Genomic DNA, 16806 nt, shown 5'->3' on the forward strand with positions numbered 1-16806 from the left:
TTTTTTTTAAAGATTTTATTTATTTATTTGAGACAGAGAGAATGAGAAAGAGAGAGCACATGAGAGGGGGGAGGGTCAGAGGCAGAAGCAGGCTCCCTGCCGAGCAGGGAGCCCGATGCGGGACTCGATCCCGGGACTCCAGGATCATGACCTGAGCCGAAGGCAGTCGCTTAACCAACTGAGCCACCCAGGCGCCCTGATATCCATATTTTAAAACCCCACACATATTGGCAAACTGCTTTTCAGAAAGGCTATATGAATCTCTAATTCTTCTACTTACCTTCTTCAGAATTGAATACTATCACTTTTCCATGTAAGGGGTGAAAATATTCTCCATATATACTGTTTTAATTGGCAACTCTTTAATTACTAGTGAGATTGAACTGGCTTTCATATTTATTGACCAGCGTGTTTCTTCTGTGAGTTGTGATCAGTGACTATTTTCCAATGAGGTGTTAGTATATTCTTACTAATTTTTAAAAGTATATTCTATCTTAAGAATATTAGCACTTTATCCATCATCTGTGACAAATACCTTTTCAGTGTTACTGCCCTTTAATTTGGTTTGTCTTAAATTTCAAATTACCTAACCCTTTCTTCTGTGATTTCTCCCATTAATTATTTTTCAATAACCTTTTTTTTGGGAGTAATTTTAAATTTACAGAAAAGTTAAAAAACAGTACAGACAGTCCTCATATACACTCCACCCAGCTTTCTCTAAGGTTAACATCTTATGTTATAACCACGGAAGATTTGTCAAAACTACAAACTTTATCTGGATTTCCCTAGTTTTTCCATTAATGTCCTTTTTTTACCTTTGATCTAGGAACCAATTCAAGATAACACACTGCCGTTAGTCATCATGTTTCCCTAGTCTCCTTTAGTCTGCTACATTTTCTTAGTCTGTCCTTATTTTTTAGGACCTTGAAATTTTTGAAGAGCAGTGGTCTGGTGTTTCACAGAATATCCCTCAATTTAAGTTTGTCTGATGCTTTCTCAAGATTAGACTGGGGTTATGGGTTTGGGAAAGAATACCACAGAAGTGAAGTGACCTTCTCAGCACATCTTATCAGAGGGTACACTCTCTCAATCAATATGACTTATCACTGGTGCTGTTAAACTTGCACATTTGGCCAGGGTGGTATCTACCAGGTTTCTCCACCAATAAAGCTACTATCCCTCCCTTTGCATACTCTATTCCTTGGAAGTGAATCACTAAGCCCAGATCACACTCAAGGGGAAAGAAATTGAGCTCCACTCTATTATTATTTTTTATGCTTAAAAGAGCCTTATAATTAAGTAGACCCTTATATTTGCTACCAGTTTTTTTTTTCAATGGTTTCATTTTTTTTCTGGACAACAAGAGATACCTCGGACTTTATCAGAAGAAAAGCTAAACATGATTTACCTCTATTCTACTCTAAATTAGGGAGATCCGTAGTCTAAGAGGAGAAGAAACATGGGCAGGATGATGAGAAACTTCAAAATAATTAATCCTGAGAAAAACTGAGAATAAAAACATGTTCGTGGTCTTCCTAATGCCCATGAGCAGTGTGAATGCTTAAAGCAGCCTGAATACTTGCACACCTCTGTTCCTATGCACAGAAACATGTGCTGAGAGTCAACTGTATTTGATTACAGACCTGTTTATGCCACTTATACCTTATTTCAGTTACATAATTTAATAGTGTGTAAACAAAGGAAATATGAATTGCTATTCCCCTGAAACTAAAGATTTCAGACTAAAATGAAAGCCAGTTGTAAAAAAAAAAAAAAAAATTAACTGGCAAGACATGGGAGATACAATTACAGAACATTGGAGAAAGGGAGGAAGAGTAAAAATCTAGAAGAAGTCTACAATTCCACTGCTTTAAGACTGTGTTACTTCTCATTCCATTTAAGAAAACACAAACTAGAAATTGTAGATGATGAATTTTGGATGAAATACCTGATAATAAAAAAAAGCTACTCAACAGTGGAGTCATGTTCAACAAAAAGATATTGGTTCCATAATAAAATATTAGTAAATTAATCTACATTTGCATGTTTTAAGTTAAAATATTTGAGATGCAAATGTATTATTTTTTTAACGATTTCCCCCATGTTAGCCCTTTTTCTTTGATCTCCTCAACTATAAGTCTCATAAAAAGACTCTTAACTACAAAGAACAAACTGATGGTTACCAGAGGGGAGGGGAGTAAGGGGATGGGTTAAGTAGGTGATGGGGATTGTTGTGATGAGCACCGGGTGTTGTAGGGAAGTGCTGAATCACTACATTGTACATTTGAAACTAATATTACACTGTATGCTAGCTAACTGAAATTTAAATAAAAACTTAAAAAAAAAAAAGAACCACCAATAAGGAAATGACAGGTGAACACACCACTTTCTCCCACTGGAGTCTCTGGACGGGAACTGTGGAAGCAGGTCTTTGAGCAGCATCTCCATTACCACCTCACCCAGCTTCTCAAGTATCAGCCCAAAGCCAAGACCCGCCACAGGCCTCTGCCCAGTAATTCTGGATCCACCAGCAACAACAAACCCAGGGAACCCTCAAACATTCCACCTGGAGCCCTGCCAGCAAGTACACTCATGGATTGGTTGGCTATTTGATCAGGGATGGGGGGGGGCATTTGTGAATATGTGATTCCCTCTATTACTGTTTAATGGTCATTCTTCTAGATCTCTTTCTTACTGTTCTTACATCAATATAAAAGTAAAATATACTAAAATGTGTCCATCTTTTTTTTTTTTAAAAAAAAGGCAATTACAATATGGAAGAGAGTAGACATTTAATTTATAAATCCAGAGGACAAAGTTAGGAAGAAGAAAGGCTGATTTTGGTTTAACATAAGGAAGAACTTTCTCTTTCAAATTAGGAAATGTTCACTAATAGCATCACTCAAGCTGCTGAGCCTGTTTAGGATATTAAGTGATTCTTTCAATATCCATTTTCTAAAAGTCTTCTATGAAACAGGTACTCTGTTGACACAAAATATTAATACACACAGTTCCGCCTCTCAAGGTACTCAGGGTTCTAGTAGGAGATATAGACCTATGAGCAAATAATAAAACCTTATAAAATAAATATAATAAATGTTCATAACAAAGTAATGGTTCTAAATCCAAAGGGGGCTGGTTAGACCCCCCTGAAAATTTAACAAAAGTTTTCGCCCTTTCTTCAAATATACATTCCCACATGCACACAAAATCTGCATATTACTTCAGGGAATTCATGAATTCACAAAACCAACCCACAAATTCAGGGAAATAAATACAAAGTGCTAAGGGAGTAGAGTGGACATGGATTTCAGAGAAGTAATACCTGAGCTGACCTTCGAAGGAAAAATAGTTCTTCTGACAATGAAAGGAATTAAGGGTATCACGGGGGGGAGGGGGGGGAGAGGAGAGTTAACAATATAAAGATGAGCACCATATTCCTAGTGTCTGGCACAGTGCCTGACTCAGTATAAGTTCTTAAATACTTGTTAAAGGAATGAATAAGCACATTTTGATAACTATAACACGTGAGGCCCCTGGTTGGGTCTGTCACATACTGGGATGAAAGGGTTAACAAACCTTTCCCCTTGCTGCTTGAGAATCTTACCTTTGATTTAACCACGGAGCTCTGTTGCCCTGGAAACCAGGTAGATGGTAGGCAAGAATTATATTGCTAGGCAACATCGCTTATGGTAAAAATGAACCCTGACCGGTAAACTGCATCTGGACTGAAAGGAAGTATGAGTGAGCTGCAAATATCTGATGAGGGTGCCATGCTTGGGACTTGCCTGAATGCGGTCCTTTGCAAGGAACTCTAGAAACTATGCCAAAGAATTGTTACAAGAGATACGGGCTGCTTAGGTCATGAGGCTTCTTCTCAGGGTAGCTCCCGCACCTGCTTGATTATGGATCTTGAGCTTTGTACCTGGAACTGTGTCACATGGGAAGACAAGAGTCCCCCGACGGGTATGTGAGCTGTCACTTGCTTCAACTGCAGCAGGACCCCTGCTGAGAGGAACTTTTGATGCTGCCCTGCTGGCAAGCTGGCAAGAAATGTGGCCTGTGGTAGTACTGTGAGCCTGCAGATTTTATTTATTTATTTGAGATAGAGAGTGAGAGAGAGCATGAGCAGGGGGAGGGGCAGGGGGAGAGGGAGAAGCAGACTCCCTGCTGAGCCTGACGCGGGGCTCAATCCCAGGACCCCAGGATCATGACCTGAGCTGAAGGCAGATGCTTAACTGACTGAGCCACCTAGACGCCCTGTGAGTCTGCATATTTAACTGAATTTCACAAGACCTCAGGTGGGCACTACACACACTTTATTCTGTTTAATGCTTACTACAACTTTGTGAGGTAAGAATTTCTATTCCCCTGCTACAGAGGAGGAAAGATAGGCTCAGAAATGTTAAATATCTGTATAAGTTCACAGAACCAGAGGTGATGAACAAAAGCAGGATCTTAACCCAGGTCTTCCGGGCTCCAAAACTGAATTCTTTCCCTTGGAATATGTTCCCTCCCCTGACAATGCAGAACATCAGAAAAGGAGACTGGGAAGGTGGGATGGTGGCAAACTGTGTGGGGTGTTACATGCCAAACTAAGGGGTAGGGACTGGTTTCTGTAGATAGGTGGAAAGCATTACAGAATTTTAAGCAGGGAAGCAAGAGGTCAGGTTTGAATTTTTACAAAGAAGCAAGTAAGAGTACCTGTTTAGAGTGGGAGGCAGGCCTAAATAGGCTCCTAAATCTTCTCCATCACTAAGATTCTCTATCTCTTGACATTCTGCATGTAGTGCCAATGAACAGAGCCTCAATACAGTGTAAAAGACACCCATGCCAAAATCTCAGACACAATCACAGAAATGAAACTGCACCAAGACTGACAGAAATATGGGAGACTTGATGCATACTAGCACAAAATGTGATATTTCAAACTGAACTTGACCCCATATCACAGTGAATAAAAGCTTTATTAATATCCCATAACTATCTACATAAGACATCAGGAGCAAGAAAGTGCCTAATTCATAAGTCATTGCAAAGATAAAAGTGTTTTTACAACAGAAAGAATTTTTCTGATATTTTGAAAAACATAAAACCTTTTAGAAGAGAGAATGTATTATAATCACAGCTCTACTCAAAGTATATCTGTCAAAAACCCCGAAACTTTGATATGATCTACTTCCCAAGAGAACTTTCAAAATAAATAGATACCATTTTTTTTCAAGGCAGTTTTTAGGTAAAAACCTGCCAAAGCTCAGAAAAAGAATGAAATGATTTCTTGAATTATCTCTCAGCTTAAAATAACATGAACACATGTAAATTTATAATAAATTATAATAAATGTTAATTTATAATAAATTAAACTTTGCTAGTTATTTTTAATGCATCTTAACCACAAGCTTTAGGGACAAATAAAATACACAATGTTAATCAATACTACTGCTTGATGATGATTATTCAAAACTTAAACATGTAGACAAGAAAATGAATGCCCCTGAACTTTAAAATGAGCCATTATTCAGTGACAATAACAATGGTAATAACATCGAGCTTTTACAGATTGGATTATAACCAAGTGGACGTTAAGAACATTAAGAACAACATCAAACATCTAAAGCTCAAAATATGGCTGCCAAAATTTAGATAAACTCAACTGGTAATATCCAACTGGTAGACGACAAATCCTATGAACCAAGCTTTGCATCTTACTACCATTATGTACATAGTACAGTTAGACCATAAAAGTACTATCCTTTTTTTTCCAAAAATTTGTACAATATTACCAACAATCCAATTTGTGCCTGTACTCTTTTTCCGCCTCTTTGTTCTCTTTCAGAGAAAAGTGACTGCATTCAGAGTAGTTATTTTCAGACTCTAATTATAGCTGGTCTGTCAAGTGGACCAACTGGTTGGATATTCTGACATCTCTTATGTTTCCATAAAGTCCATTCTACTTGTTTCCTTCTAGAGTTTCCTAGGCCTCCCTTAACTGCTGGGCTAACACCCAGCTCTGCTGGTGAAGGTGGAATGAGGAAGGCCTGTCCAGAGACCTTAGGAGACCTCGCAAATGGACAGAAAATCAAAAGCTTTTATGTTTGAAAGTCTGTTTGGCTAACTGATATAACTCAAGTTTGGCATGAATTTATTCCTAGGAGATACAAACAAATTCTAAACACGATGACCATTCAGCTGTTTCTGAGACTATTTTCAAAAAAGTAAATTTTGTCATTATTGTTACCTGATATTAGGGCCTGTTAGTCTCAATAAGAGCATAATCAATAGCATAACCAAAAACTGTGTATGTTCAATTTTTTTTTTTTTAGAGAGGGAGAGCAGGGGAAGGGGCAGAGGGAAAAGAAGAGAGAGAATCTCAAGCAGGCTCCATGCTGTGTGTGGAGCCCGATGTGGGGCTCGATCTCAAGACCCTGAGCCGAAATCAAGAGTCAGATGCTTAAGTGACTGAGCCATCCAGGTGCCCCTGGTCAGACAATTTTTACACAAATACTCTGAACTGGTAAAAATGTAAACTGGAGAATTTTATGGCAAGGAAATGAAGCATTATTTATTTTCAAATAACCAAAACAAATGGCTAAGATCACATGTTCCTAAATTAAGAAAAAGACTGCTTAATAATTAGCAGATTTCATGCACCTTGATTCTAATAGGTATTAAAAGCCATTAATGAGTCTTAATAGATTAAAGAGTCCTCTGCACCTCATTTCTATAATTTGCTTTATGAGAAATTTTTTCAATAAAGAAAAAAAGGAACAAGGATTAGTCTTGCACTACCCAAATGACCATGAATCACAGAACCCAAGGTACAACTTTATGAGGTTCACTAATCACAGAATTTTCTGGTGGTAGGACTCCCATAGTTGTATCTAATCCAACTCCTCATTTTACAGATAAGGTAACTGAGGCCTAGAAAATTGAAGTGACTTACTTATTGCCATATAATAAGGCTAGCCACTAAGCAGATCTTCACTCTTCTCCCTCCTCTTATTAGAAGAGTTCCCAGTACAGATAAATCAACCTATCCCAAGACACCCTCCTGGAAAAGATGCTTACAATTAGTTGGTTTTGATTATAGAACACACAAGCCTCTTTTGGTTTTGTTTTCTATTTAACAAGCACAAAAGATGTCCTTACTACCCACAGATAACTGAGTGAGAAATGAGAAGACCACTGAGTTTAATATAAAAAGTCAACATGAAATCCTTGTGCAGATACTGGAGAATGCTTGTTTTTCCAACAAACAGGCATGGGGCATGCTGCCTAAGAGTGAAATGTCAGTAAAGCCTTGACTTTCCCACTAAGGATTTCTCTGCATTGTTCAAGAGGCATACACTTGCCAGACACACAGGTGTGACAGGAAAAGGCTTCCAGGTAAACCTTGTTTAAGCGAGGCAAGGGCTAAGTCAAGTCCATGTTTATCTTCTCAAAAAGAAAAAGGGAGAAAGGAGGGTCATTTCCCTGGCACACCTCAAAAATAGAGTCCTGAATCAAAAAGACTTGACACACTAAACAAGATCATTTGCTAGTTTGCTAATAAAGACCAACATGGAAAAGGGGGTGGAAGGAGTCTATAAAACCAATTAAAAAGAGCTTGTCAAGCTTTTGCTATTATATATATGACAGCCTTTAACTCTTCTGACAAGTTTGTAAAATAGGCCTTATTATGTCTACTTAAGAAGAAACACAAATCGGAAGCATTATAGAATTTTAAGCAGGAAAGTGATAGGTCAGGTTTGAATTTTTACAAAGAAGAGGAAGAAATCCAATAAAGGGTGCCTGTTTAGAATGGGAGTTAGGCCTAAATAAGCTCTGAAGTCTTCTCCATCACCAAGATCCTGTCTCTTGACATGTCTAAGACGACTCCTTATGTCTACTTAAGCAGCAGCTGAGGTGACATGGACAAGGTTACCCAGCTACTAAGTGGTGAAGCTGGAGTTCCAACCCAAGGTCCCATTCTCCCACTCCTGCTTTACACCACACAGCCTCCAGAGGGTCACGGTTAGGGAGACTGAAACTGTCCTTCCAGGTTCACCTGTGAGCCCTTCTTCTGGTTCTCAATTCCACGATCAGAAAAAGAATTGACACAGGGCGCCTGGGTGGCTCAGTTGGTTAAGCAACTGCCTTCGGCTCAGGTCATGATCCTGGAGTCCCGGGATCAAGTCCCGCATCAGGCTCCTTGCTCAGCAGGGAGTCTGCTTCTCCCTCTCCCGCTCCCCTCTCTTGTGCTCTCTCTCTCTCTCACTCTCAATAAATAAATAAAATCTTTAAAAAAAAAAGAAAGAAAAAGAAAAAGAATTGACACAAAACAGAAGATATAGTTCCTGCATAGGAAAAATCACTACAGGTAACCATTTTTTATATCATCATCCTTTCCAATGAAACACAAATATCAGCCAATAATGGATGAGCATATCCTTTACAGGGAGTAGTACCAGGAAATAGTGCTACACTGCATTTAACTTGCTCTTCCTGTGACTTCTAAGTCATCCCATTGTTGTAGAGGCATGCATGTTTCAGAAACTTCATGTGAAAATTCAACCAAAGCCTGAAATAGACTGAGAGAAGGAGAAGTTTCTGGGTTTAACTACAATGCAAATTGGAATCCTCTGGACATTTCAGGCTACAGTAGGTCTGTCACGGACTGCATACTCTGCAGCAACTTCAGCCCATAGGTAATCTGAGCAAGGACATTCTCCTCTCTTCTGTGGATTTAGTCACCTCATCTCTTACCCAAGATAATCATTCGGAGGTGCTCCATTCACAATCCCCCCACTTATACTAGGGTAACTTTCCATGATCTCATCTACCTGGGGCACTGCCAATCAGAAAGTAAGCAAGAAAGGCTGGTGGGAGGCCAAAATAAGCACCCTACTGTTTATTCAATTCAACCCAGGAAGAATTTATTGAGAGTACACTATTCTTCAGGCACTGTGGCCTGATTCTGGGGCTGATGGTGATGATGCTAGGGATGATAAAAATAATAATTATAGTGGTAGCCATCATATACTGAATGCCTACCATGTGCCAGGCACTGCTATAAACCCTTAAACAACCCCATGAGGTAGCTCCTATTGTCATCTATACTTTTGTAATAGGGAAATTGAGGCATGAAGTGGTTAATTAAGTAACTTGCCCAGAGTCACAGCTAGTAAATGGTGGATGCAAACCAGACAGTCTGGCTTCTGAGTCTATACCACTAGCCGCTACCCTACATTGCACTCTAAATATGAGTGGGGATAAGGGATATAGGTCAGTAAGACTACTCCAACCCCAGAACCTACAGCTCAATTGGGAAGACAGGCAAATAAACCTTGGAGGAGCACATAAACCAACCCAGGGCGCGGGGAAGGCTCCTGGCAATAGATACCCTGTCAGATGAATTCAGGTAGGACCTAACCAGAGGGAGAGAGGGAGTATGAGGCACACCCCAGGGGAGAGAGGAAGCTCTCTGCAGGTAGAGGTCTGACATTCATTGAGACTAGGAACACTGAAAGAGGAGCAGGTTTCAGATATGGAGAAGGATCCATCCCCAGATAAGTCTCAGGCACCTGGCTCAGTGGAAATATATCTAATGAAGAAATCTAACTTCTTTCTGTAAGGACTGTTAACAACAGTAAGGTTTTGATCTGTCTTTCCAACCTATGAGTGATTAGAAACTGAATATTCAGGGGAAAGGCTTTGTGCCCAGGAAACAAGTAGGATGACAGAAGGAAAGGAGAAGATGGAAAAAATAATAAAAAGAGACACCTTGGGAATACAAAGGGTCCTTTGCCATCTCAACAGAGTAATCACACCACACTGCAAGAACAGGTAATAAGATTAACCTAATCATCAAGAAAAGGTTAATTTGTGCTCTGTATGCTCTGTTTTAATAAGCAGGGAAATAGGAAATGGATTTTAGAAAGGGACTAACAGAAATAGTTCAAATAAAAAGTTGTGTTGCAAGAGCCTCTGGGATTTAGAAAATTCACTTATTGTGGAAGAAATCTCATTCACCAACATGATGGATAAAACATGCACCAGAGCCCCTCTCTTCAGAAGAGACATGCTTCGGTGATCAACACAGGCTTCCATCAAGATAAGCCTTCCTCCCTCAAAGCCAGCATGCTATGTTCCCCTTTGTCTCCTTTAGAAGGTCTAACTGCTCTATGATTGCTGGAGAGTTTTAGGGTTGATTTTGCTCAAAGTGACATTAAGCTGGCTCTCATTTTAAGGCCATATACAGCTCCCCTGGTAATTACTTCAAAAATTCTGATAGAAAAGAAGAAAACCATTGCCAGGCACAGAATTAATCAGTGTAAAATACATTCCTTACCTGTTCCTTATTACGACTTCACCGCAGGACTGGCAATAAAATGTGCAACATCCTTGGGCTTGTGAGCTTTGATTAAACACTGAAATCAGTTCTAAAGAGAAATTGATGAAAGAGCAAATCTCAGAAGTGTGGGACAAATATATTAACATAAAGAGTTTAACAGCCACAATAAATTACTGTCAATAAACACTGTTTACGATCCACCCAGAAGTACACATTTAACTAGCATTATCTGATGACTCAACGAGAAGCAAATATTGTGACGTGTTCTCAAAAACAACAGATTGTGCTAAGTGTTTCAGAGCTAGGTATGGCCCTAGATTATCCCTGCAACATACCACTGAGTTATTTCACTCATTCCATAAATACCAACATTAAGGAAGAAGAAAGAGGGCGATTACTTTCACATCAAGCTCACTACAGGGGGCCTCACCATCCTCAGCCTTCCTCGGAGGCTATGTCCTCCGTCCAGTTTTCATCGGTATGACTGCAGCTTCTACCCCTCAAATTTAAGTTTAATTTAATTTAAACAAAGTCTATGTCCACTCTGCCCTATTACCAGTACATAAAACAAGAATCATCTTGAAACTGGTCTTTATTGGACAGGTTCCTGGGAATGGAATAGCTCCTAAGAAGAATTCAATCTTCTAAGAGCAAAACTCAATTTCTGATTAAAGCTGTGGAAAAATGTTATTTCCCACATTATATGAAGCACAGCATTCCCTTAGTTTCCATTATTTTATTCATGAAGAAAGGAAACTTTCATTTCAAAAAGACTCCCCCAAAACAAAAAACCCACACACAAAAATATCTGTCCATAAAAAAAAAAAAAAAAACACCTTAAAGAAATGAGGTCATACTCATTAGAACCAAGCAATTTGAACTTGGTTTATGTTACTTTGTACATATGTTAAGATTTTAAAGACTGATGTTTCGTAGAAAGTTTAAGCCTCGGCAATTAAAAATTCATCCTTTTAATTTCTAGGGGTATCTGACAATCCCTGTAGCACTAAGGTGAAATAAACAGTATTCTTTAATTTTGAGCAGATAATAAGTAGACCTGGGTTAAGTCATCCATTCTTTTCCAAACCAATAAACAAATTTTCAGAGAAACACTCCCCCCTGCTGGTCACCCAGCATGATCAAGTTCAAGTCAGAATTCCTGACAAGGTGGCATCATGGGAGAGTACTGCCCCCTGTGGATGAGTCTAATGCTGGTGCTGTCTCAGACTTTACTGTAGCCATGTCCGTGTCAAGGGTCATGATCTGACCTATGTTACATTCAGAACAGCACAACAATAGGCTTACTGTAGTCCTTAAAAGAACATTTATAGTTGAAAAGTCAACTTCTTAAAAACCTCAAAATACAACTGAATGCTAAAAATATCAAGTCGCTTCCTACACTACATTTTGATTCAAGTCAGCATCAGTATGCATCAATCTGGTATTTATTCATTCAGCAAATATTTACTCACCACCTATTATGTGGAAAGCACTAAAGCTATTAAGTACTGAGATCTATTTTGCATACCCTTTCACGCACTGCAGAACAGGGCTTTGAAAGTCTTCCTTTTCAGATATTTGAGTAAAATGTTTTAAGTGTAAAGCCACAGCAGACCAATGGAATGCAAGCAATATGCAAACCAACATTTCAGCAGTCAACTTATTGTGTCCTACAGTTACAGTGAAACAATCATGCTTGCTGATTTAAATTTTCTTTACTAATTCAAGTTTTGCTATTTATTAACTGTTACAGAAGACGGGCAGGCGACAAACCAACTGTGTCTCTAGAAGGCCTCCATACCACCTCCTCAGTATGGGACCTAAAATCCAAATCCAGAAAACTGGCAGATCTGAAAACACCCCAGTGTGGCTTTCGTGCCCGCCTTTGCCCAGTTTCCATTGTCAGTCTATTTCCCATCTTGGTGACCCCATTCTTCTTTCCATGGTTATTACAGTAGTCATTCTTAGCATGTGGATATGTCACTTAAGCTCCATGACATTTCGGTTCCTTACACCTTGTTCCTAAATCCAACTCTGCCCAACTCAAGACTAGTGATTCACTAATTTAGGACTTGAGCAAAAATTACTCTCCAATGAATAAAGCAGCAAGAACTCAGGGGAATGCTCCACATCTCCTACATGGCTCTTCAAATCCACCCTGCTGACCCCACCTCGAGGCTCCACGCAGCTCAAATGAACGGCTTAGTAGAGATGAGGCAGCCACAAAGCCTCAGGGTGCAGTTGAAAGAATCATAATCCTCTCCTGATAAGGAGCATCTCACGGTCTGTTACAGCCTGTTTCCCTTTCACATCATTTTTCATCCTGTGAAGCACATTACTTACATGTGAAGAGATGCAATGAGCCAATAATTTTATTCAATAAGTTATTCTGAGAAACATTTCTACCATCTTACTGAATCAATGTGGCAATAACAAAATACTAGAAATATAACAGGCATAGCAATAGTCAAAATCAAATTATGCATCAAACTCAATTTCAGGATCTGTATATATACTGTTCTCTTTGGAAATGTCTCTGCATGGATTGGATCATTTCCAGCATTCAGTTCTCTGGCTACATATTACCCCTCCTCAGAGGGAAGCCTTCCCTGAGCACCTTTCACCCTAGTCACTCCTTATCCCATTACTCTCCTCCTCTTTGACCAGAGCACTTTTTTCTGTATCCAAGCAACTTATTTGTTCATTATCTGTTCCCACCCACGAGAACATAAGCTCCCTAAAGGCAGAGGCCTTCCCAGCCTTTTCACTTCTGTATCCCTAGCACCTAGATCAAAGCCTAACACACAGTGTAGGGCAGTGTTTGTTGAATGGATGAATTTCTATGTAATGCTTCAAAATCCACCAGGTCTTGTACAACTGCCATCTGATTTCATCTTCCTATCAACCCTGTGAGCTTGGTAATTTTACAGTTAAAGAAACAAAGCAGGGGTTATATGGGAAATCTCTGTGTCTTCTGCTAATTTTGCTGTGAACCTAAAACTGCTCTAAAAAATAAAATCTACTAGGAGGGAAAAAAAAACACTAACTGCTTCACCCCCCCCCCCCGACACCGCCCCCCCAGCCTACAGAACAAAGCTCCAGAAAGGTTAGGTGGCATGCTCAACTGCACAGCTAGTGGCAGAGCTGACAAAGAACCTTCTGACCAGCTCTTTCCATGGTGCTGCTGAACAGTCTTTTCCACCTGGGAAAAGGTCAACTTTTCAAAGGAAAAATCACCTTTGATCTACAATGAAAAACTAAATGCAGGAGCAGGAGCACTGGGATCACTCACTGGTGTCGTCGGGTTCTGCCTGCACCTGCACCCGCAGGTGCAGTCCATCTCCCGGGACGTACTGCAGCCCGCGGCAGGAGGAAGGCACGAGCCTGACCTCTGCTGGAAGCTGGAGCTCTGTGCAGCCTTCCGGGGTCTTCACCCGGAGTGAGCAGGGCGCTAGAGAAATATCCATGGGCATACCTCCTTCTTTAGGCTCCCTGGTGATTAAAAACAAAACACACCAAAAAATTACCTCTCACTGATGAAAACCACATGATCAAACAGGCAAAAACGGCCAAGGATCTCTCTGTTCCTCTTCAATAAATGGTCTAAAGTCACTGTCCCCCCCAAAAAATAGCAGTGAATAGATCAAAAAGGAAATCATTCTATGTAAGATTTAGATCAGGTCAGAGAATACTTTTCACTGTCACCGTAACATGAAGGTTTTGGAACATATTTTTTATTCTTGACTTTTTTTGGGGCAATGATGCATTTTTATTTTATTTTTTTATTTTTAATTTCTTTTAGACTTTTATTTATTTATTTATTTGACAGAGAGAGACACAGCGACAGAGGGAACACAAGCAGGGGGACTGGGAGAGGGGGAAGCAGGCTTCCCGCTGAGCAGGGAGCCCGATGCGGGGCTCGATCCCAGGACCCTGGGATCATGACCTGAGCCAAAGGCAGACGCTTAATGACTGAGCCATCCAGGCGCCCCCAATGATGCATTTTTAAATGTGTACTTTTCTCCATTGCTGAGCCCCAATTCTCTATCCTAATGCTTCCTGCAGCTACTCCAACCTGGACATTCCTGGGGTTGCTCCCAGAACCATTCTGCTCACACAGCCCACCTTCCATTTCCTAAAGCCCCCTATTTCCTCCCACACATGTCCCCAACTTCAGGTTCTTTGAATCAGCACAATCTAATGCTGGCCTGTCGTACATCATGCACTTGTTCTTTAAAATATTTTGGCAAGAGGATTCAAGGCAGCCTAAGACAGTGGCTTATTCATCTTTGCATCCCTTGACCCTAGCATGGTTTGTACATTCATTCACCCTCTCTCTCATTCATTCAATATAGCTTTTCTGAGTTCTGTAATATGTCAGGTACTGGGAATACAACCATAAACAAGATACCTTCTCGACCCCTCACCCCCCACCCCCCACCCCAAGTAGGGCACAGGCAAGTAAACAGGAATGATCAGGGGAGCATTAAAACAACATTGTACTGGCTGGGCGGGGGCTGGGAGCAGCAGGCCACACTGGGAGGGGGTGGGCAGCCCACCACCCCCAGGACAGGTTCCTCATAATCCGGAACCACAGGACCACCATCTTCAAGGACACCAAGGAGTGGAGCACCATGTTCAGGCTGAAGCGCATCCTCCAGGGCATCCTCAAGTGGCCGCCCAATGAGCAGCAGCTGTGCAAGGATGACCAGCTTCTGGATGACGGCAAGACAGTGGGAGAGTGTGGCTTCACCAGCTGGACGGTGTGGCCGCAGGCCCCAGCTCCTGTGGGCCTGGTCTCCTAAGCAGCTCTCCCCATTCACATGAATGGTTCAAGGCCCCTTCTCCAGCCTTCCTGAGCTGCCTACTGTGATGAAGCCACAGGGCTCAGGAAGCAGCGCCAACGAACGTGCGGCGCGGTAGGGGTGTCCCGGGCCCACCCCCAGTGCCCTATCCCCTCCAAAAGAGATATGGCTGTCAAAAAACACAAAAAACAAAAACTACATTATACTTGTTCATGATAAATAGAGAATACTATGGAAACACACGGAGGGCTGCAGTGACTATCACAGGTCAAGCACTGCTATTTGAACAGTAAATGGATGAGCCAGGGAAATATTCTTGCTTCTGAGATAGCGTTACAATGATGCTGTATTTTACTTACAATAAAGTATTGTCATTTGATATACAGGATTTTGATAAGGAGACCAGGATTACACAAAACAAAAGGAACAGGAGAAAAAAACTTCTTGCCAATTTTAAAAATTAAAAAAAAAAAATAAAACAATCTAGAGATGTATGAATACCAGATATGAAAGCACTGGCTAGTCTAATTCACTACAAACACAAATCTCTTGGTATAAGCAACCGAGAGTAAAACACAGTCCATTCCCTGTCCACCAGGCACCGGAAGTACAACAGGGGATGAAGACATAGAGAAACGATGCTCATATGAAGCTAAAATACGCTTAGCATTGTAACAGAGGTGCTGTGCACTCTGACTCCCTTTTAAGTGCAGACAGCAGAGACAGGCCAGCAACTTGGAATCACCTAAGTACAGAAGGCAGGCAATCTACTTGAGTATTATCTAAGTACAGAGATCATACCATGTGTTCAGGGGTGAATCTTGATTAGGCCTCTTAACTTGCCTTAGAAAATCTTAAGATTATTTTCTGGCTAGTTCCTTTTCAAAGCATATGGACCTGAACTTAACTGGCAAGAACCTGAGTCTTTTCCAAGGAATAGATCCTCAAACTCTTGAGTCAAAAGTTATTTTTTTTTTTTTAGAGAGAACATGAGAGGGCATGGGCAGGGGGAGGGGCAGAGAGAGAGGGAGAGAAACAGAATCTTAAGCAGGCTCCATGCTCAGTGCGGTGCCAGATGTGGGGCTTGATCTCATGACCCTGAGAGCATGACATGAGCCGAGATCAAGAGCTAGACACTTAACAGACTGAGCTACCCAGGTGCCCCAGAGTCAAAAGTCTAGTTTTAAGAAATGATGTTTAAGGGGCGCCTGGGTGGCTCAGTCGTTAAGCGTCTGCCTTCGGCTCAGGTCATGGTCCCAGGGTTCTGGGATCGAGCCCCGTATTGGGCTCCCTGCTCGGCGAGAAGCCTGCTTCTCACTCTCCCACTCTCCCTGCTTGTGTTCCTCTCTCGCTGTGTCTCTGTGTCAAATAAATAAATAAAATCTTTAAAAAAAAAAAAAAAAAGAAAGAATCCTCCTCTAAAGAAGAGGTCAGAAGGACCAGATGGCATATATTTCAGGTTTTGCAGGCCATATATGGTCTGTTGCATATTATACTGTGTATTTTATTTTTCACAATGCTTAAATTATGTAAAATTCATTCTTAACTCATAAACTGTACCAAAACACGCCACAGGTTAGATTTGATCCATGGGCCATAGTTTGCCGAACATTGCTCTAAAGATACACAATTTGTCCATTTTGCTACTTCATTTATTTTCAAACTGGA

General features: G+C 40.7%; 2 protein-coding genes across 7 annotated transcripts in view; one reads left to right on the plus strand and one right to left on the minus strand.

The window, feature by feature from the left end:
- The window catches only part of UBE3D (ubiquitin protein ligase E3D), a 144178-nt gene that overhangs the window by 120193 nt on the left and 7179 nt on the right, over positions 1-16806 (minus strand). For all 6 annotated transcript variants that reach the window (XR_014147784.1, XM_081828594.1, XM_081828593.1 and 3 more), the window contains exons 2-3: positions 13626-13825; positions 10331-10421 (exon numbers count right to left, since the gene is read on the minus strand). Coding sequence is in view for 5 of the 6 variants with exons in the window: in XM_081828594.1 (XP_081684720.1) it covers positions 10331-10421; positions 13626-13825 (291 nt within the window). In the remaining variant the exon portion in view is untranslated. The remainder of the gene's footprint in view (positions 1-10330; positions 10422-13625; positions 13826-16806) is intronic.
- LOC102740579 (elongin-B-like) lies at positions 14045-15303 on the plus strand. Its single transcript, XM_081827508.1, is given in 3 exon segments — positions 14045-14050; positions 14902-15144; positions 15146-15303. Coding segments are annotated over 3 exon segments (360 nt in total). The 3' UTR covers positions 15257-15303.

This window comes from Leptonychotes weddellii, chromosome 8 (assembly GCF_054177405.1).
Source record: "Leptonychotes weddellii isolate Sample4059 chromosome 8, ASM5417740v2, whole genome shotgun sequence".
Taxonomy (NCBI): Eukaryota; Metazoa; Chordata; class Mammalia; order Carnivora; family Phocidae; genus Leptonychotes; species Leptonychotes weddellii.